The sequence below is a fragment of the Apus apus genome, chromosome 16, assembly GCF_020740795.1.
Source record: "Apus apus isolate bApuApu2 chromosome 16, bApuApu2.pri.cur, whole genome shotgun sequence".
NCBI lineage: Eukaryota > Metazoa > Chordata > Aves > Apodiformes > Apodidae > Apus > Apus apus.
The window spans coordinates 3,989,407-4,012,144 of NC_067297.1; the positions used below are offsets into that span (position 1 = coordinate 3,989,407).

At 46.7% G+C, this 22,738-nt stretch overlaps 1 protein-coding gene across 12 annotated transcripts in view; it reads right to left on the reverse strand.

Moving 5' to 3' along the window:
* The window catches only part of PXN (paxillin), a 50,638-nt gene that overhangs the window by 7,222 nt on the left and 20,678 nt on the right, over nucleotides 1–22,738 (reverse strand). For 3 of the 12 annotated variants that reach the window (XM_051634047.1, XM_051634048.1, XM_051634054.1), the window contains 9 exons: nucleotides 13,483–13,709; nucleotides 12,904–13,016; nucleotides 10,865–11,004; nucleotides 10,297–10,498; nucleotides 9,639–9,774; nucleotides 4,543–5,583; nucleotides 3,490–3,756; nucleotides 2,567–2,989; nucleotides 1,953–2,033 (listed from right to left, as the gene is read on the reverse strand). In XM_051634047.1, the coding sequence (XP_051490007.1) occupies nucleotides 1,953–2,033; nucleotides 2,567–2,989; nucleotides 3,490–3,756; nucleotides 4,543–5,583; nucleotides 9,639–9,774; nucleotides 10,297–10,498; nucleotides 10,865–11,004; nucleotides 12,904–13,016; nucleotides 13,483–13,709 (2,630 nt within the window). Of the gene's footprint in view, nucleotides 1–1,909; nucleotides 2,034–2,566; nucleotides 2,990–3,489; nucleotides 3,757–4,542; nucleotides 5,584–9,638; nucleotides 9,775–10,296; nucleotides 10,499–10,864; nucleotides 11,005–12,903; nucleotides 13,017–13,482; nucleotides 13,710–14,821; nucleotides 15,020–15,591; nucleotides 15,698–19,993; nucleotides 20,070–22,738 lie in introns of those variants that run through there. The other 9 variants (XR_007891035.1, XR_007891036.1, XM_051634056.1 and 6 more) reach the window with 7 other exon arrangements.

The window sequence follows — 22,738 nt, forward strand, 5'->3', positions numbered from 1 at the left end:
TTCTGCCCATGCAGAGATCTTGGGATGTACAACAGCAGAGCTGTGAACTGAGGATTTTACTTTTTCTTCATTGTGGACACAGCAGAAGTCCCCAGCAGATCCCAAGCAGTCAGTACAGTGCTCCCTAAGCCTCTGCCAAAAATCTCCCTTTACCTCATCAGCTCCTGGCCAGCTGACAGAGCAGAGACCCTCCAGAGGGCCCCTTCCCCTTGACCTCTCTCTGCTTCTATGCTGTTGCTCTGTCTCAGTTGTCACTTTCTCCTCTCTGAGAGATCCCTCTCCTCTTCCTCACCTCACCTTTCAGCTAGAATATCTCCTTTCCTCTCCCTCCCCTTGCACCACCCTGCACAGATCTTTCTGCAAAATCTCCTTTGTCCCCATCAGGTGGCTCTCACCCCATAGCTGAGCTAAGCAAGTGGAAGCAGGAAGGAAAGAGCTGCCTTCAAGCTGCCTGCTGTTTACCTACAGAGAGGGCAGTGCACCCAGAGCAACAGAAAGATTGCCACATCTGGTGTGGGGCTGCTGGAAATGCTGGGAAGAAAGGGGTTAAGATACTTCTCTCAGGGGCCATTTCTTGCAACTCACACCACCACAGTACACACAGCTTGGAAAGGCTTCCCAGAGCAGGGTGAGAAGCGTTTTACTTAAGTTCGTTCTCTTTGGCCACCAAAGTCCCCTTTGCATGCAAACTGAAATAATGAAATACAGATGACTTTAGCTGACACTGCATTGCAATAGCTACTGTCAGGTCTAGAGAGACCCAAAGAAGTCCCTCCCTGACATACTGGTCTGGAGCATGTTCTCTCTCACTAAGAGGATAGATTAAAACAGACTAAAATATACACTTGAGAACAAGCCACCAGCCTGCTGCCAGCACAGCCAGGAGAGCAGGGACACACTGAAGTGCTTCACAGCCTTGGCAGAAGCTGCCCTTCCAGCTACAGAAGGAGCTCTACCCCCTGTCCTGCAGCTGGTTGTACTTGTAGTGGACTAGTTTACTCAATGACAAACCGTGGTTTTCCACTTGTTCCTATAAACTCTCATGTAATACTTATTTTTAGCTTTTTTACAGATATACAACACTGCTCATTAGCCTTGCATGCAGCATCACTCCCAATGGAGCCTAATACAGCTTTTCCCCTCTCCTCCCAGCCAACCCATAACTTGCAACCTCTCCTGGTCCAGCAGCCCCATCACACCCCAATGTCCTGATTAAAACAAACCCTCCACCAGGCAGCAGTTACTTCCTACCAATTACAGTGCATGTCTCCAAAGCACCCCACTGCAAGGAGCCTTCCCACAGGAAAAGGACAACAGGCCCTCGTAAACAAAGCCAAGGCAGAGTCCCAGAACAAAGCCAGGGCTTCCTGCATGGCACAGCAGGAGGAAAGGGCTGGGCCATGTCTAGAGGATCATATCCCCTCTCAATCTAACCAGAGGTTTGTGGCCACCAGACAAGGCAGGCACAAATGCTACACAAGTGATAAATGCTATCTGGAGAGAAGGGAGATGAGATGAACTCAACACACAGCAACAGAGCACTTCACCCCTGCCCACAGGGACCACGTGCTCCTGCAAGCTACAGCTGATCACACTACAGTGTCTACCTGGCCTGGTGATCCAGCCCTCTTAGCAGCTCACAGATGAGTTCCCACCTGAAAGGTTTGTTTCCACCTCCTCAGGCACACAATGCCTGCTGTTTTCAGGGGACACTCAGCACTGCATCCACAAAAATGCCTCATGCAAAGGCCCTTCAAATTCCCACCCTTCACCCACAAGTTCTGCCATCACTCAAGTTCAGTTAGGAGCTCTACAAGCAGCAAACCATGCACTACAGGACAGAACCACATTAACAGTGCTGGGAGCTCTCAGAGCAGACCCCAGCAGCATCTGCAGCACAGTCCCCAACCAGGAGAGCACACCATGCTGAGGAAACAGAAAGGAGGTCCTGCCTTCTCAGGGGTGGGGGGCACCAGGGGAGGCTGCGCAGCCAGCAGGTTGGCACTGCGGACGAGGGGAGGAGCAGAGGTCACCTGCAAAGTACAGCAGTTCAAAATGCAGAGGTGTTTCCTTGCTCACTGCATTAGAGCTGCCTGACCTATAACACTGCACACAACTGCACTGCTCATATACATTTAGACTCCCCACCACCCTGGAGCTGCAGCCCTTCCCTGACAGCAGATGAAGAACACAACTCTTGATCATACCATCCCCTCTCCAAAAACCACTTGCACTGTGGACACCTGCCTAAACAGGCAAACACAGGGAGGACTGCTGATCTGTTCCTTCCAATACTGTGGTGTTGCCATCTTTCACTCCCCCAACTCCAGCACCTGCAGATTGTTGCAGCCTGTTTTTCAGAGCTACCTTCTTCATCTCAGAGGGAAACAGAATCTGTGCTGCACAAAGTGATAATGAGGACAGACAGGAACCTCACACACCAGCAGGTTACTGCATGGACGTGTACTTTGCAGAGCTAGACAGGCCCAGGTGGGGTTAAGATACTGCCAGCAAGTCCTCTCTCCTATCTAGCAGCTCAGTACCAGCCTTTACCTGAACATTGTACCTGAGCAAGAGAGAAGCCTGCCTGCACTTGTGGGAAGCAAGCATCATCTTCAGTCTGACAGCCAACAGAAACAACTGTCTTGGTGCTAGGGGTCCATGTCTGGGGAGAACAGGAATGCCCAGGATCTTCAGAAGGAGAGGTGCCCACAGCAGAAAGTTCATGATAGTCATCATTAGAAGTTTCCCACTGGAGGGGAGGCTGGGGAGCCAAGCTGAGGGAAGAAGAAGGGACTGGACTAGGAGCTGGGGTAGATGGCACATGGGAAGGCTGAGGTGGGAGGAGAGGTGCAGGGTCAGAGAGGTGAAAGGGAACAGCATTGGCAGGGACTGTCTTTGCAGTTTCTTTGGAAGGCTGGAGTGGGGAAGAGGCTAGAACAGAGACCGTCCTCCTGGGGGGGAGTGGGGATTCTGGAGGAAAAACGACCTAGAAAGACAGGGAGGAAAGAAGAAAGGTGAATAAATCCAAAGAGGAACCAACAAGCACTTCCTGCAACAGGAAGGCTGGTTGCTACCACTATGTTTATCTAAGGGAAAAAAGCAGCAAGAAAGAGAAGGGAACTACAAAACATGCTTCCCTGTGTTAGCTCAAGGGAGGGCACCATCTTAGACCCAGAACGTCCTGCACAGGTGCAGTACTGGGGAATATAAAGCACACCTCTTTAAAAATAACCCCCTCATGGACATTTGATATGTGACAGTATGACTGCCCAGATACCACCACCAGCACTCTGCGATCCCACTCCAATTCTTAAACATCAGGAACTAGGACCTGAGAGCTGGTTCCCTTTTCAAGCTGGACAAAGGTGAGTAGAAAGAGTTAGTTCTTAATTTCGTGTGGCTTAGGACACTCTAACTGCACCTCCACTCAGTGCTATCTGGACAGAGGGACATGCTGGAATTCCCCAGCACATCTCTGCTATCTACCTTCTCTACTTGCTGTTCACCATTCTGTTCTTCCCCCTGGGGTCTGGCAGTGCTAATGACCCCCTCTGTCAGCCAGTCATCCTGGCTTTTCCATTTTTCCTCTTCCTGTTTAGTGATGCCCAGTTTGTCCTGCAGCTCTTCAACCAAGCGATCCTGGGACTCAGTCTTGTGAAATATGGCAGGACCTCGTTTACACCTTGGAGAGAGGTCACGATACATTGGATGCACATTTGCAGTCTCTTTTGTCCTCTTGATTAAAGATTTAATCTAAATGACAAAGGTAATAATATCAGCAGAGAAGAGCAATGTCAGAGCAAGCCCTAAGATGCAAACACTGCAAACTCAAGCCATTAGTGACAACTGTGAGCAGGAAGAGTGATGACATTTATCCCACAAGGCCAAAATTCCTCTTGGCACAGCCAAGAACAGTGACTCAGTATAAGGAAAAACCCCGTAAGGATAATCACAGCAGCCAAAAATAACCATCTAGAAAAAGAAGGGAAAGATTAAGCAGCAGGAAGCCAAGATAGGAGGTGCAGCATGACCACTCCACTGAGCATAAAAGAAACCTCAGCATCACAAGGGCAGGGAGCAGCCCTCTGTTTACAGGCACAAGACTCTTGCTCAGAGATACCTGGTGCACAGTGTGCCTCCAGGGCTTGGGGGAACACCCCCACTCCAGCAGTGAGGCCTAAAAAGGCAAGCAGAGCAGAGAAGCTGCCACCCCAACTCAGGAACATCCTTCAGTGGTGGGAAACAGCCTTTTAACTTTCCAGACACCTCTACAGACTGAGCCTTACCCCAGTGAGGGAATCAATGTCCATTCCATGAGGAAGTCCTTACACACTGCCACATTCTGTGCTGCTGACTAACATGCAGAAGAGACCACAAGATGAAGCTGAGGATTTCAAACCCCCGTGACATGCAGCTGTCAGTGCTACGTGCTGTTAGTGTGGGTGAGTCTAGGCACACTCCCACCACACACACATTAGTGTGCTGTCAGAACAGTCCTAGCTAGGACTCATCCTACTCCTACATTCACTCAGTGCCTGCCTGGCCTGATGCAGAAATCCTCTCAATGGGTGGTTTGGAGATGCATGGCAGATCCCATTCAGCTTTCCAAACGTTTTCTGGAGATTCTGGAGCAACTGCAGAGCTTCTGAACTGCTCATTTTCCTGGTGTCCTCCAGTTTTGTTCTTGTCAGCAGCGCCAGCCTTCCTAGGAGTTCTTTCCCTGCCCTGCCTCTTCTTGGCCAGATCAGGACAATCATCTACCTTGGTTTCATGTGGTACTTCAGCCTTTAGCTCCTGTCCTTGCTTTGCTACAAAGCCCAACTGGTTTTTAGTGTCTGGAAAGACATGCCCCCGATCCAGGGCCACAACAGAAGGTTCATAGACAGGATTCAAAATGCTGTCATTCATTGCATGTACCTCTGGCATATTTGTAGGCAGCTCCAGGGCCCATAGCTCATCTAAAGCTGTTTCCACATTTCTGCCCTGAGAAGGAAGGGCTGAGCTGTCTCTGAATGCTTTCTGCTGATTCAGCTCTTTAGGTATCTGCCCTTTCCCTCGACCATTTAAAGTGTTTGAAATGGGTACACTGGAGACTTTGGGGTCAGTTCTCTGCTCTTTCTTCTCAGGCTCCTTTGCCAAATCATTCTCTAGGCCTCGTGCAGATCTACTCAGAAGCTCCACACTAGAAGCTGGCACAGCCTGGAAAACACCTCTAGAAGAGTCAGACTTCCTGCTCGGCTGAACCAAACTTGCAGAGCTCATCTGCTCCCCACAAATAGCAGAACCTGAAGAGACTCGTGGTGGGGGCACAGGGACCATTTGTGGCAAAGAGGGGATACGTGGAGGAGCAGCAGAATACCCAGAAGCAGGCAGAACTACAGTGTTACTGCCCTTCTCCACACAGAGGACCGCTGAGGGGGCAGCAGCTGGCACTGCTGAGTCCTCACTGTGCACTGCAGAAGGGTGTTTGGAATGGGACTGCACTGCTAAGCTGTGAGAAGAGTTGTTGGAATCTGCATCTGCTGAACTGGGAACTGGTTCTAGAGCAGGTTCAGAAATCAGAGACATAGTGGAACTAGTCTGCAAAAAGGAGACAGAGGAATAAGGAGAGAAAAAATTAAAGACAGAGGTCAGGAGAAGGAAAAAAGCAAAGAATTAAGCATTATAACAATCATGACCTCCAAATCCAAGAGCCATGTTGATCCAAAGCCTTACTTCCCACAGTAAGGAACGAAAATGGGATACAGAGACCAGAACCAGTATGACATTGTGCTGATCTTCACATGAGATTACAGAAGACCAAGTTCTCCAGCCATCCAGATCCTTTTCATGTGCCCTGCAAGTGGCAGCTCATGTGCTCACCTGCAGCTGTGATGGGGGCACAAAGCAGCTGCTGGAAAGCCAGCTACAAAGCCAGGAATGTCTAAACATTAGTAACTTACTCATACAGAGATGTACATTCTACACTTCAAAGCTGAAAAAAAAGCAATCAATGAACAGAACAAAGAATGACATTTTCTTTTTGATACACTAATAAAACACTCCAGCTGGCTGAGTACATGGCAATGAAAACAAAGCTTCAGGGCATTCACAGCAAGAACAGATGACATGGGCTTTGTTCTATCCACATGACTAATCTCACCTTGGACTGACACATACTGAACCTATGAGTCTGTCAGTCACTCCATGCCCTTGTAAGCATTGCTTAGATGGCTAGATTAGCCTCTTTGCCCCAGGCTAAAGACTCCACATTTGCATGGTAATGAAATCAGTATTAATTTTGATCCAAAGTACACTAACAAGAGCAACTGATAAAGAAATTTTTGGTTCTCCTTGACTTACAGGGCCTTTTGAAAACAAAAGATTATGGCTCCTCCTTCCCCTTTTTCAGTGGTTCCTGGCTGAGTTGTAGGTAACAAACTGACATGAATCCTTCTTCTTAAAAGGGAAAAACCAGAACAGTGGCTTGGACAAGTTTGTGCAGCGGGTCAACCTAATAGCAATGCTGAGCCCTCCCAGTCTCAAAAAAGTATCCACAAAGGATTTCCAAACCCAAGAGCTATCAAGACCTGCTCTGATTCTTAGTCACGTTTTCCAAAGAAGCCTCAAGAAATTAAAAGCTCATTCTCTAAGGCAGCAGGACACGTAACTCCCTAAGCCCATGTGTGGTATCTCAGTCTTTACTTACCTTTCTGGGATACTTATTAATAAAAGGATAAAATTAACCCATAAAATCTGCCAGTAGATGGAAGAGACACATGCCTTCAGCTGAGCCAGCACCCTGAGGGGTCAGGAGCTGGCACACACACTTTTGGGAAGTCACAGCAGTAACTCTACAGGGACATTGCACTCAGAAAGAAAAAAGCATTAGGAGACCACAATTCACCAAAGACTGCTCCTCCTCTCTGGTAGCAAGATCACAGTCACAGCAGAGGCAGAAACAACTATTAAGTACACTCAGTAGTTAAAATGAGGGAATTTCCCAATATTGCCCTCTCCCTGTATTTTGCCTAGGCTGAAAGCACTTGTAAAAGTAACCTGGATTTATCTATGGTTCACACTTTGATTCCAGACTTCCTAAAATGAAGGCCATCATTTCCAAGGCAAGACTACCATTTTGCTCAAGTATTTCCAGCATATGAAGAACATCCTAGCTCCAAAATAAGAGCACTCAACACCAACACTAAACAGTAAGAAAACAGTTAAATACCATCATCTAGCTATGCATCAAGCAGGCATCATGTTACACAGAAAAGGCAGAGGTTGAAGAACCAAGTGCATTAAGTAATCTCAGTGCCTATTGACTGATGAGCAAGATAACCAAAATCAAATCATTTCATAAGCAAAAATAATAAGCAACTCATTAATGCAAGCAAAATATGATAAAGGGGTAATGTATCCGTCTGGAATAACACCTTTTACTCTAGGGTACAAGGGAAATTAAACATCAGTGCCTTCACTTCTCCCATCCCTATCTACTGCAACTTCCAGCTGTACCACCTACCAACTCCACTAGTTACACATCATATTTAGTTTTTGCATCCTACTCCTTGCAACCACACACAGGTCTGACTCTGGAACAACAGCCTTTCATCTTCCAACTTTGCAAAGACTCCACTTCTCCCCCATCCTGCCACTGGTACAGACTAGAAATCCATTTTTACAGCCATGCTAACATCACGAGTTGGCACAGAGAAGGTAAAACCAAACAAGGATTGAGGGGAAAAATGAAGCAACCTGGAGGACAGGCAAAAGGAAAGTAACTCTTAAAAACAAAAGGACAATCCATGATCACAGAAACCATGTTCTTTGTGCTTCAGAAGAACATGTATACACTGATGAGTTCAATGCCTCCCAAAAATACTAATGCTGTGTTTATAAAGCCCATATCTTACAGTCTTGCTGCATTTCAGTTTGCCCTCAGAGCTCAATCAGAAACTAAGCCAGGCAGGTGGGCAGTATTACAGAAAGCAGCTCATCTCTGTCATGCAGGTTTTCCTGGAGTTGCAGAAAGATTCTCAGGCCTCTTCTCGAGACTGCAAAGCATCCGAACACCCACACTTAAGACATATCCCCTCCTTGTATCCTGCAAGGAAAACCTGTGCTGGGCAAGGTCATTCTCAGTTGCCAATAGCTCACCTAGGAGCAAAGGCTGGTGGCAACAACCACTCCCCAAGATTTTTTTTTCCCAGGGCCCTGATAAAAGCAGTGGGGCCCAAGGCCACAGCACTCAAGGTCCCACAGCACATGGAAGGAGCAAGGCAGGACTTGCCAGCAGCCACAGTTGTCCTCCACCTTCACAGCAGTTTTTGAACCAGATACTTGTGGATATCCTGCACTCTACTCTAGGACCTAATATGGAGAAAAAAAGGCAACACTAAGGTGTCAATATTTGCAATTGACTAAATACACACTACAGTCAGCTTAGAAAAAACAGTGAATAACTCTGGATTCTCACAAAATGAAGTACATGTGCCAGAAGTGGCAGACTGAGTTCAATTCCGGTAAGTGCAAGAGAAGTGAAGTCCCACAGAGGGTGCATGGTCGCTGCTGGGTTCTGAACTCACCAGCTCCACGAGTTGTAGTGACCTCCATGAAACCCTCAGCCCATACCAAAAGTGCTTCCACAAATAGTGGCACAGAGAGCACAGCAAACAGCAGAGCTGTCACTGAATGTCCTGTCTACCTCTCCTCACAAAACACCCCTCAGCTCTGGCTGTCCCATTCAAAGGCATGGAAGGAGGAGATGGAATTCAGCACAGACAAGACACAGCATCAGAATCCTCCATGAGTTAAAAAACAGAGAATTAGGAACTTCCTTAGGATTAGAAAGCAGCCTTGCATGTGTATGGAAGAAAGGCAAACTCTACAATGACAACAAAGGGAATATATTAGATATTTGTTTTCTCCACATCTCTCAGGACAAATTCAAGCTAATAATTCAGTGAAGCTATATATAAGCAAAGCAGCTGAAAGTAGAAAGTAAGAAAACATTTTTCATTTTGCTATGATCATGGATATATGAAATCTCATTAAAATAAGCTCCACAGTTAATCATCTAGTGCAAGAATGATAACATAACTATATGAATAAAGTACATATGCCACATGCTTCACCTACCTAGACTGCCATGGGCAAGTTACTCCTGAGCTTGTCCTATTATGGGATTTTAATGCGCTAATTGTGACTGAAGTAGCAGTTCTCTTCCAATACAATAGTTTCATTTCCAAACAAGATTCTGGGTAAAAACACACTCCAAAGAGGAGGATCATCCCACAAAACAGAAGAGTCTGGTTTCTGTTGGTAAGCAGACTGGTGTCCCATGCTCCCCTACTTCTGAAATTGTAGCATAAAGTAATTCACCCTGCACTGAGCAGTAACTAAGCTCATTACCTTTGGCAAACAGACAAACTGCAGAACCAAAGGAAGAACAGACCCCAGAAATGCCTTCCCCTGACAGTGATGAAGATTTATAGCAGTTGAGAACACCTACAGCAGCACTCAGAAAGCACAAATACCACCACAGGGTCTGAGAGGTAAAGATGACATTCTGGAGACCAAAAAAGTTCAGCAGATGTGGCTGATAGAGTCTGAGGGTGGGGAGGTACAAGCATAAAGTTGACATGATAAGGTACCTTAAAGTCAGAGAGAGATGCCATCAGCTCATCCAGTTCTCGTGTGGCTGAAGAAGCCGATATCCGGGTCTGCTGCTGGCTGGCGGTGACGCGCTGGGGGCTGCTCACCTCCCCCTGGCTCACAGTGATTGCAGGGCTGGCCAGGAAAAAAAAAAAAAAAAAAGAAAAAAGTGTGTTTAAGCCTAGGAGAACACCCCAAGACTGAGTGTTCTAATGCTCCCCCAAGGAAGCACAGTGTGAGTTTCACCAGCTCTGCCCACCCTGCTCAGCCCTCTCCCAGACCCAGCTTCCACACCAGATGCAGTCCCTGCCTCTCTGCCAAGACTAACACAAGAGTGAGCACACACACACACACACAGCCATTAGGAAATGGACAATGACCAAACATCCACTTTGTCAGACAGTGGTTCTTTCAGATCAGCTATCAACCTGATTTTGAACAATGAACCTTCCCTAACATGACTGATGTAAATTTTCTTCCAGGCATAGCTAAAAGAGCACCAGCTTCCTCACAGTCCTGCTTGATGTCTGACCCTTCAGACAAAGCCCATCACTGCCTGTCCCTCTCCTGCAGCATCTTCCCCTATGTGACAGTCACTATTCCCACCAGAGCCTGTCCAAACCCACCCAAGCCAGCAACCACCAAAACACTACTCACACTGGGCTTGGCACTGAGCTCTCCAGCTCATCCAGCAGGCTCTCCACGCTGGGACGCACATCCTCAATTCCACGTGCACCATTTCTCTTTGGCTTCTCTTTGGTGGGGGGTGCAGCCTTCCCTCCCACAGGGCTGCTGCTCTCAGGGACAACATAGTGAGGTCCAATCACACTGGGCAGTGATGGGCTTTTGCTGGCTTCATCTTTAGAAAGGAGAAGCAGAAAAGAGACAATCAGACCCCTAGGACCACACGTACGTCACAGACACAAACAACAAATTGCCCAGAAACCTTGCGGAACATCCATCTTTGAGGATATTCAGAACTTAATGCACAAGGGCCTGAGAAACCTCATCTAATTTTGAAACTTTAATTAGAACCAAGTTTGAAGCTGGCCCTGCTTTGAGCAAGGTGCCGCACCACAGGCCTCAAGAGATCCCACCTGTACCAAATGAATTTTTGATCAGGAGCTGAAGGGATCTCTCTGAATAGGATACTGGAAGGAATAAGTCAGCTACTGTTTTGAGAATCAAACTACGCAGTCACACCAAATGTCTTTCTATTCCTTACCTGCTGGGAAGCCACTGGCAGGATTATGTTGAACAGCATTCAGTTCCAGAAGAAGTCTGTCCAGTTCTGAGAGGTTGCTGCCCAGAGAGGAGCTGGTCATTGTGGGAGACGGTTCTGCAGACTTCTGCTTGTTGGGGAAACTAAAGATAAAAGGGAAATGTGAAACTTCTAGCTCAGGATATAGCAGAACAACACTTGGAAACTTGTAGTAGGTTCACAAAGTTGACACATTTATTGTATTCTTTTTGAGTTGATGCTTTTAGCTTTGGGAGAAAGATGACATGTGCTTTGTGAAATGACTACAACACAGGCACTGCTCAGACACATCTTCAGTTGTCAGGTACAAAGAATTAGCACTAATGGACAGGGCCTCAGGTTTTTAGCCCTGCAGCAAAGAGTTAACTGTCTGCAGATCCAAGATGCACAGAACAGCAGCAGAACCATTAGCTGGCATACAGGAAAATTACTTGTTTCTGCTGACATCACCTCAAGCAGCAAAAGCCTCCCCCCTGAAGTGAGGGAATGCAGGGCCAGCACAGCCTGGAGAAAGAGGCAAAGTACAAACCTCAAGATATGAACAGAAAGTCTAAAGCAGCAGGTTATGTGATAGCCTCCTGTAGCACTCAAAGGTCCCTTTTCAAGTCCTCAAATCTTTCATTTGGGGAACTCTAATCAATTCATAATAAATTAAATTAATTTTAAACTATTTTTTCCTGACTTAAATACACAAGCCTTGAAAGAACTTCATAAATGCACAAATGTGTATAAAACACTGGGTGTAATTATTCCTTATCCTATATGGGTGATCCCATTTACCACACACAACTGCAAACTTTCAAAGCAAAACCCAACACCAATGCAGTGATTTTTACAGTAATGGCACTGTCATAACATTGTCCCATTGTCAATAGCAGGGAAATTCTTTTATCCTAGTGTTACAAAAGGAGAAATAACTTCTAATGCCTCAGATATTCTTATTTCATCAAAAAGATACTTTCCAAGTCCAAAATGGAAACTTAATCTTGAGCACACTCCCATCTTATACTCAGAAAGTTAATATGTAACAGGCTTTAGGACTCTGACACCTATAACACCCCTGAGAATTCTGAATTCCCTAAGGGCAGTTATTATCTTTCTCAAGACTGAAAGAAAAAAAAAAACACATCTGCAATCTGAGGAGGGCATACTTCATCCCTACTCAAGCACACAAGATACTCACACCAGAACCAAGACATGTCAGACTCTTGTACAGGAGGACTTATGGCTGCAATTACTTCCATTTTGTACTAATTCCATGCAGCCATCTGAAAAAATTGCCATTTCTGCCTTCATTGGGCCCTCCCTAGATATGTCTACCTCTACCCAGAACTAGTTCTGGTTGAAAGCAAGTTCCAGCTCTGCAGAAAGTGCCAGGCATGGTTAGAACTCCACTCTCCACACTGTAAGAAGGTGCCCAGGACAGAGGGCAGGCCCATCAGAGATGGAGTTTGACAGCCTCTTTCTCACTCATCTCCACGTCAGCAGAACATACAAGCTACTCCTCCAGCCTCTCAGTGTAAGGGCAGCTGCCTCTGCTAGTATAAACTAGTTATCTATCTATCTATCATCTACTGAGATGGAAGTTTTAAGTTCTAATTCACTTGAAAATTCAAGTCAATGCACATCCTGCTAGGCCACAGGTAACTGAGTTCCCTGGATAACTGACCCAAAGGTCACTTACCTCCCTAATGACTTTAGGGCTGCTTAACAAGGAGCTGGATTTGTCACTTGTCTCTGGGTTGCATCGTTCACAACACAATCCAGATCCCTGTTCTGTCTGATGGATCCTTAACCTCTGCTGCAGCTGAGCAAACTAAAGGGCCAGGTCAAATGTTTGAAGTGAGCATGAAAGTTACAGTGGCCTCTGACAAAAGAGGTAATCAAAACCAACACAGGGCAACATAACATACACAGGGAAGAGTGTTTGCTTCCACTTAGAGCAGGCTGCTTGAGCCACAGCAGGCTCAAGCTGTGAGTCAGGCTTATCTCTTAACAGATACCTGTAGACGTGTTCCTCTTCACTGGCACGGGGAGGAGAGCTGAGCCCGTCCTTGGGAACTGAGGCACTGGAGCTTTTGGCACTAGAGCTGTATATAGGAGACTGGGACTGAGGCTGTGGAAATGAGATTTGCATTAGAAACAGACTACAAAGCCAATATGTACACGGCTGCATTGCAACCCCTCCCATGGATAGGGCAGAACAAAGCCCAGCAGAAGAAAAAAAATAGATCTGCTACATAGACAACCAGCCTCTATCAGATGAGCTACACCAGGAACAACTGTTCTCCACTTGCTTCAGATTTGCCTATGAGTTACAGATCTGTGCTGGAAACCCCCAGTGAGCTTTCCACAGGCTACACAGAGATGACTAACACTAATCTCATCACATTACCATTTTATCGGAACAATGACGATGGGTCTCAAATTCTTTTCTGCCATTTGCTCCAAACAGTTAGTGCTATTTAAAACCCACACCTCTCCCCCACTCTGTTCATAGCCAAATTCATCCTTATTTCCTTGAGAGATACTGCAGCAACAAAATAAGCATCACCCCTCCCCATCCACACCCATTCACATACTTGCTGGTGGACGTATCTGGATGTGCTGGGTTGCCACTGGTCCACAGGGTCAATCACAGAGCCATTCAAGGCCTCGTTGGAAGGTGGGGGAGGCACTGGGGGTGGCACAGCAATCTCCTGGTACGTGTGGTTTCCAGTTGGATAGGAGTAAGGTGTTTCCTCTGTTAGAAACACTGGTCGTTTGGAGATATGTGAAGTGGTGGATTCCAGGTCTGCCAGTAAGGCGTCTGCAGGAGAGAAAAAAAATAAACAACCAAAATGGTAAAATCCTGGACTACAGCTTTTTCTCTTTTGTCTCGTTCAGGATATCCACATCTGAAGTTTATGGGAAGACTTTTCACCTAGGATGATCTACTAGATGCCTTGAAAAACATTCCTGCAGCCCAGGACTGAATGGGTTAATCAAACTTCTAGTACAAAGAAAATGCCAAGAGGTAACAAAGCAGTCAGAAAAACTCTGTCAGTCTCTGCTTTTTGTCTTAACCAGAAAACCACCCCAACAACAGGGACCCGTAGGCTCACTGCACCCTGCAGAAGAGCAACCTAGGAGAAACCTGCCCAGAGATCAACTCACAACAGGATATTGACACAGACTAATTACAGGCCCCACATCATCACAGAGTCATTTACTGTGGCCGCAGGCACTGCTTTCTGCAGGAAACAAGATCTCGGGAGGGGTTTTCTCCAGAGTCTAAGGTAGTGGAGAAGAATGAAACTTTCAAATTAGTCCATCAGCGCAGCAGGAGTATGTGATTCAGTTTCCCAGTACATCACACAAACAGTTAACTAGTTTCCAGAGGTAAACGCCATTTCTTCTCCTGGAAACAATCCTCCACTTGCTGGGTGGAGACTGCTCACAAATTCCTGAAGCGAAGAAAAACTTCCACAGGCTAGAAACCCCATCACTCATGCCAGGCAGAGGAACACACAGTCACACAGTCAGCACCTCTCAGAAATCTCTAAGCAGGAAAAATGCTCTCCCTTCAAAGATGGGGCATGAAAAGGCAATTCCCACCCTTCTGCATTTCTCCTGCAATTTATCCTCTGCCCCTTCCCAATCTCACCCTGCTCTATGGTGACTCAGAGGCAAATCCTGACGTGTTGGACTTTGTGTCCTGAGAATCCACCCTGCAGAGCCCACTGCAGTCCCTGGTGGAGGACACTCCAGCAAACAACCACAGGTCTGCACTGTACTCACTTTCTAAAGAAAGCCCCACTGGCCGGGTGCCCAGCTTTCCAGGGGCAGCAAGCTCCAGTGCACACCCCTTCAAGGCTATTAGAGAGGAGCCAGTTCACTAGGGACATCAGCAGTCTTCACTAGAAGAGCATCAGGACATACCTGGCAGGTCCCTTCAGAGATGTGGAATTCAGACAGACAGCAGCAAGAGAGCTTCAGCAGAATTAGGAGAGGAGACTCTCAGAAAGCCCCTGGATCTCCCTCCCCTCCACACAGCCCCAGCTGGATTCAGGCAGTCTCATTTATCTTCCTCCTCGCGCACATAGAGGTACTTGACAGGTTTGGGGTGTGAGGGCTCAGCCTGAGTGCAGCCATCCTGCAGTATTCTCCAGCAGGGTCACAAGGAGCTGAAGTTACCAGGTGGGACCAGAATAGTAACAGAGCAACTGCTGACCCTCATGGCTGCCCACCCCTGGCTGGCAGAGGGCAACACCTGCCAGCTCAAAGCCACTTCCTGAGCACTGCAGGCCACACCAGCCAGTGCACTTAGCAACCCTTCCAGAAAATATATAAAGGGTCAAATGGAGGACATTATTATTGCATTACAAAATGAGGAAGGTGCTGCTTTTATATTGACTCTCTTCCCCAGACTAAAGCATCACACACACAAAAAAAGCAGTCCTGCCCTCAGAGAACAGAATACAGCCATTAGCAAATTAAATACTGTGCTAAATTAACTCTATACACCTTTCATTTAGCCAGAAAGATGCTCCAAATCATTTAAGCCACAAGCATCTTCCTACAGGGGCCAAAATACCTCAAAAGCAGTTTCTCCAAAAGGATACAAGGTTCCTGCAGCTGGGGAAAAATGAACTTAACCTTCTTTTTAAACAAAAGAACAGCTAGTAGATTCCAGAGTGAAAGGCACATACCTCAAGGGAACTGCTGAAGAGCTGCAATTCCTCCAACCAGGCAGGTCCTATGACTGGAGGTTTCGTGCACACAACCTCCAAGAGAAGTGCTATCCCAGAAGGTGTGGTTTTTTGCTTCTCCCCACCAATGACAAAGGCAAATCAAACTCCACCAGGAAGTGAAAATCCCATTAGGGTATTGGGCTCCTCCAGCCCTGCACTGGGGACCCAAACCATTTTTCCACCCTCCACCCTCGCTGCAGGACAGGCAGATGTAACCATCTCGCCACAACACCCTCCTACTCAGCTCAGCACTCTGCTGAATGAGCCACCAGACAGAAATCCACTGCTTTTTACTCACAGCACAGAAGGGAGTTGGGGTAGGTTTACTGGTTTAGTCTTACAAGTTTGCAGAAGAAGAGGGGTCTGGAAGTGCCAGGAGAACTCTGCCCCCAGGTTGTGAAGGAGTTAAGGAGAAGACATTACAGTTTAATGATTAACTTCCCCCATACCCTCCCCCTTCCTGACTTGAGCAAACAAGGCAGAGCTGAAGGAACAGGAAGTGGAGGGAGGAGAAAAGGCTGGAGAGGAATCACTCGGTTACTCTAACTGTGCTTCAACTTTACAGCAGACACCAAAGCAGCTGCAGGAAGACACCACTGCACCCAGCAGGGCAGAGAGAGGAGCAGGACAGGCGCTCCCACACCAGTTTAAGGGTGGCACAGGACCTCTCCTTGTGCTTGCTCTTCTCCATATCCTGCAAACCCACGGCACACCCTTCATCACGCCGCAGTCACTCTCTCCAAGCTCACTGCCACAACAGTCTTCCCCGTTTGCATCCGTCCCCCTTGCTGCTTCCAGCCGCACAAACTGTTCTCCAACCCAATCCTATCAGAAACCAGTTTCTTGAAGTTTTGCTGGACTGAGCAGTTACATCCAACCCCTAGGATTCTATGATTCTATGACCCATTCAGAGGGTCCAACAACAAACCCCGAGCAGCACCTCATCTCAAAATGTCCCAAAGCACTATGCATTCACTTAGGATTTGTGCATGTACTTAACACCACCAGAAGAGAATAGAGGTGGGGGGAAAGAAGGCAGATTGATTAGTGAAAAAAAGATGCATCACTCTCCATCTTTCTTTCAGAAAAGGGGCCAGACAGCTGTAACCTGATGAACTGCACAGCACTGCACTTCGTGCTACAGCACTGAGCTCACTACCGTGACTGCTCCTTAACCAGAAATATTAAATACTTAAATACAAATATTAAAGGTTTGATCGATTTATTGGGTAATGAAGTGTTCTCTTCCCCAGGCGACTCCTGAGGGACACTGCTGCAGGAGGTGTAAATCACCCAGTTAGTCCCTCCCAACCCGTAGGCAGCAGTTGACTGGATCCTCCCGAGGCGCTGGCGCAGGGCAGTGCACAACCCGCAGCCGTCAGAGGGCACCACCACATCCTTACATGGAAAGATGAAACCCGACAGCAATGGCTAACTTGGCAGCAACCTCACCTCACTTGTTCGTCCCCGCAGAGACGGGAACCTGTCCCTATTTTGGGCAGACAGAAACTTTCTGTGGGCGCCACGTGTGCGGCACCTCCCCACGGAGACACATCCCCAGACGCTGCAGCATCTCAGGGATCACATACACTGACCTTAACAGCTTTGCTGCTGCCCCAAATACTCCCTAAAATTCTACAGACACAGCTCTAAGAGAAAGAATCTCCACCGTTAAAAGATCAGAGATTAATATATCTCTAGAGGATAAGCATTTAGTAGCAATAAAGTAAACGGGCAGGGTGACACTAGACCTTCAAGCCATTGCTCCTCCAGGATCACCCCTACAAGAAGCTACCAACACAACCTGCAAACTGTCAACTCACAGATGTGTGGACAGGGTGGAGTCACACAGTTCAATTTCCAAAGACCCAGGAGGGCTCAGCTCACCCACACACATGGGCTCTGCATATAGAAACCTGCACTTTCCACTCTGCTAACAGCGTGATGCTCAGTGGGGTGTGGAAGAGCTAGAGATACCTGCTAAAAACCCACCAAACCAGACACTCCTCTTGTCATTACTATCCTGGTTCAGACACAGAGCTGACAGAACCCAAACTCCAGCACAATGCATCTGAAGGTGTGCACACCTGGGTACTCCACCAGCTCAGGCAGCTTGGCCAAGCAGCTGGCAAAGCTACATGCAGATGTGAAAGAGAGGCATAGGACCAAGTCCTCCTCCCTTCACTGAGCAACCAAAAACTACATGCTCAAGTGAAATCAGTGTTCAGGCCAAAGGGCTACTCAAACCACATCCTCCCCTGTATGGGAGGACAGCTGCGCTCACATTCAAGTGATTTTTCTACACAGATTTTCCTGTGGAGGAGGGACAGTAAAGAATGATGTCATGTTTAATACCTTTACTGCCATAAAGTACTCCAAAACATCTGGAGGTCCAGGTGCGTTAGTTTGCCCCCATCTCTCCTTCCCTTTTGCCAAAAGTCGTTACTTATTATTAGATCCCTGGGATTCTGGTCTTCAAATCCCACACACAGCTCTGCATGTAATATTAGATATGTATAAGTGGTCCTTAGTACCAACTGCTTTGCTTCAAGGCAGTTCCCAGCATCTGCCAAAGCTCTGCTAGTCATTGAGACAGCTTGGGACAAGAACTCTGATGTCCAGTGCATTGGAGCACTCAGAAAAATCCCTTTTACCAAGATAATCAGCAAGATGAAAGAGCAGGACAACACCTTAGGGTAAGTCCCATTTACCAGTTCAAGCTGCACTGAAAAGACTAATCATCTCCAAGTAATACACTGCACATTCCTGCACTATCTCCCCAGCCCACACCTCTGTCAGGCAGAGGAGCAGCTCACACATTCCAGGGGCTCCAGCACAGGCCCCTTCTCCACCGCAGCAAGTCAGCACTCGCTGTCCTGCAAACACAGTGTCCTCGGGCAGGAACGGCCCGTGCAGCCCCAGAGCCACATTCTTCAGCTTCCCACACCCCAGGTTTGTCTGATAGAGAGCAGCAACACCAGACTAGGGATCCCAACGTGGCTGGTTCCGAGGTACAGAACAGGAAGGGATAACACGGGGGCCCCTTTGTACTGATGCCCACATCAACCCTCTTTTCTAGAAATCTGAGCTGTACTCAGCTCCCTATTATTAAAAAGATAATATATTTACACATATCTTACTCTTTTGTTCACTCCCTTCTTCCTGTGCCTTCTGTGCATCTCAAAAATGCTCCTGCATTAAGGTGCCACAGTGAAGCAGAACACATCATGAACTAGTTCTGGAAAAACTTACATTGAAAAGGCATTGATGGCTGCAAGGAGCTTTTAATGCTAATTTTTCCTCAAGCAGTAAATAGTTTTCCACCCTGCATAAGCAGTTTAAGCTTTTTAAATATATATATTTTTTTAAGCAAGGTAATTTAGAGAAATACAAATTGCTTTCCTCTGTTAAGGAGATACCTTCTACTACTAAGAGTTCAGCATAACTCCAGGCTGTGTGAGGGCCAGAGACACACAGCATGCTCAGTCAGCTCAAAGATGACAGCGTCAGTGCCAGAAGATGGGGACTCCCTCAGATTTCCATATGCAGTTCATCTCTCTCAACAACTGAGGGTGAGCTGACACTGCAAATCAGAGCATTGTCAATACAGAAAGTGGAACAAAAGGATGGTGGTTAAAATTTCTTCTACATCTCATCTACTGCTGGGGAGGAAATGGAAGCATAACTCCGGCAAGATATTTCAAATGCCTCAGATATCAGCCTTTCATTTTCAACAGCTGAAAGCCACATCTGCACATCCATCAAACCGCATGGTGCCTGCAGCTCTGCTTCTTGCCTGGGACATCTGGAGAGGGAGCCACACTGGAGACAGGCTTCTTCATCCAGCCACCGCACAGAGCACACGCCTTCAGCCACAGAGCCCTGTGTCCCCCAGCATCTCTGCTGCCACATGTCCCTAACAGCCCAGTCACAGCACACTGGGTAATCAGGATGAGATGTCTCAGCACAAACTACAGGATTTCCTCTAAGGCAGCTGCAGAGAACAGGTGTCTGCTCCTCCTCTGCTCTTACCCACAACCCTGCTTACCCAGGAACTAGAACTGCTACAGGTTTTCCTGGCTTAGATAGCAGAAGATTCTCAGAGAACTGGCACATGGAGACAAAAAGTGAGATAGCCCTGAGGACAGGTCTAAATGAGGACCTAGACTTTAAATTGTAATTGTCTCACTCAACACAAGACAAACTGCAGACCTCTCACTTGCAGAATGATGCACCACTCTCCATTACTTTTTTCTTAAAACCTGTAAGATGCTGAATTCAAATCCTTGATTTTTGTTGTCTCCTAAAAGAACACGGGGAATTGGATCTCCAGAAGTGAACCCTGAGCTCACAAACTCACCTGAGCAGCCTCTTTGCAAAATCCCTGAATCCAAACCTTAAAAATCTTATTAGGTTCAAGTAAGTCTTCTCTCCCCAACCTCCAGGAGTAAATGCAACTCCAGTTCACATACAGGGAGACAGCTAGGGGTGGTAACCCAATCCTTGGCAAGACAGTTTTACATTGTGAGTAACTGCAGAGGAATGGGGAGCTTGGGTATATTTATCCTATTAAATAACCTTTCAAAAGAAACATTTCCAATGCTCCAGAAGAGCTGCATCAAAAAGACTTACCAGAGCTTTGCTACAGGGGTTCTCACTGCCCTCAAGTTTGAGCCCACAAGGGGTGGGGAGCCCCAGAGAGCAACACTGAGAACAGCAATTTCCTGTTTAACAGCAGCTTTGATTTTCCTCAGCAAAATGGAAGAGTGTGACCAGAAATAGGAAAACTATGAGCAAACATGTGAATGCAGGCATGGACTTCCAGATGAAAGAAATGCAGTAACAGATTCTTAAGGCATTATATTCTAATACATGTTTTTAAATGCAAAAAGATCAAATACTACAAAAGCAATAAAATACAAGGACTACATTCAAAATAAGACTTTGAAAATTCAAATTATGATTAGATGCTCTTAAAATTCTGAAGTTCTCTCATCCATGCATATAGGAAGCATGTAAAATAGCTTGGCTTGCTTTCTAAATCATTTGGATAAGGAGACATTTAGAAGTTTTTCAAAATGTAACCAACATGTTGAGAAGGTGGTTAGAATACAGGACATGTAACAGCTCTCAGCTCTCTTGGGAAACAGGGACAGATTGGTATTTGAGATACAGAAATAACCAAGGCACAAAAGTGAAGCCTGACCTAACAACTGCTGGTGTACCAGTACAGAGACCTTGGTATTTTTACTTCACATTGTCTAGACCTGCCCAGAGGAAGTTCAGATGACATTCTCAAATCACTCAGCTATTTCTATAATGTCTACTAGGGAGTGATGTTTATTCAAAGCCTGGAGCTTTCTTGCTATCAAGGTACTGGTGCAAGTCATGCCTTGTGTCACTGCTTGATAAAAAGAATGCCCAGACTAGTAACAATATGTGGAATAGTGAACTCTTGACAGAGACAATATGCAGCTTCTCTGTTCTTTGAAGCCAATGCTGCCCCTTAGAATAAGCAAGACTGCTTTTGTGGCATTGATTTACAAGTTGTGTGGGTGCTTCAGAAAAGCTTAACAGCAAAGGCAACCATCTAGTAGCTGTTATGCCTAGCTAGACCAGGCTGCAGAGACAAAAGAAACTAGAATTCATGCCATGACAGACAGAACTGCTTTCAAAACCATGTGATGGCAGCCACCATGAATCCCATGGATGCCATAACTCAAAGAGGGAGAGCCAAACCAGTCAGCTTCCCCCAGCACAGCAGCCCATGCACCCAGCTCTGACCACTATCAACAATGTCTAAACAACGACAAGACACGGCGCTGTGAGATGTGGTCTGTGATCAGCTGCAGCAATGATTGTGGCTTCCTGTCCCAACCACTGAGACCCAAGCTGGAGACTTTATTCCAGAGACTGTGGCCAACTAACTGGTCACAACTAACATGCACCACTACTCAAGCACAGGGTTATAAGAGAGTGTGCAAATACAGCCCATTTAAAGCAATTTCCGAACCTGTTTATCAGTGGCTACTCACTGCACATTTGGGGATGAAATGCAAACCCTTCAAGTGCTGTGGCTGCAGTTTCAGCAGGGCTGACACCATCACACGCTGCCACTGTAAGGGAAGGGCCCAGCAATGTCCCCTTCCCCCAGCCTGCAATCCCACACTGTTCCTGGAACCCGCCCTGCTGATCGCCAGACGCTTTCTGTACTAATTTCAATTTACTAATCCAGTAACATTTGGATGGGTTGCTGCTTTGGTTTTTTATATGAACTCATTACATTTCTTGAGAGCATAACTCTGGCCACTCTACACAGCTTTTAGAAAACGTTTTATAAGAGAACAATGCCAGAATTTAGTCCTTGTCTAGAGTCAGTGAATAAAACTGCTTGGCTAGGAAGCTACATACCACCTCCAAAACTCAGGCCAGGACACAAACTGTACAATCTAGCCCTATCCAGCCATTAGTTGAAAGACATTACCCATCCTCCTGTCTGATTCTTACAATTAATCTGCACCTCAGATGCAGACCAGAAAAACTGCAGCCTGAAAAGGAAGCAAACAGCAGACAGCACAAACTGAAATGTTCTTAAATTCTGGAGAGATCCCTCACCACTACCAGCCACTTCCACCTGAACCTACACTGACAATTTATTTTGGCTTTGCAGCCTCAGAATTATGACATGGCTCAATCAGTAGGGCTGACACATTATGTACCTACTGGTGCTACCTCATTTATGCCACCAAGCTTAAGAGCTAGCTTTTGACACTGACTACTACTGACCATAAAACTTTGAAGATGAGCTGACTCTATATGCTACAAAAACCCAACAGGAGCCATCACAAGAGCTCAGACCTTCCACTGGATCCCTCTCAGGGGCAAGAGGGCTATATGAAGGTGGGCTGAAAAACCAACCATAAAGGTCGCCACAAGATCCTTCCTGGAACTGGCAACATTGCTTCCATTCAAATTCACACCAGCATGAAATTCAGACCTGCCCTGTAACCTCAGCAAAACTGTACTGGTTAGCATGACGAGGGTGCTAGTGCATCGTGAGGGGTCAGCTAACTTCCATGCAACACAGCAGCAAGGCTTTCAGGGG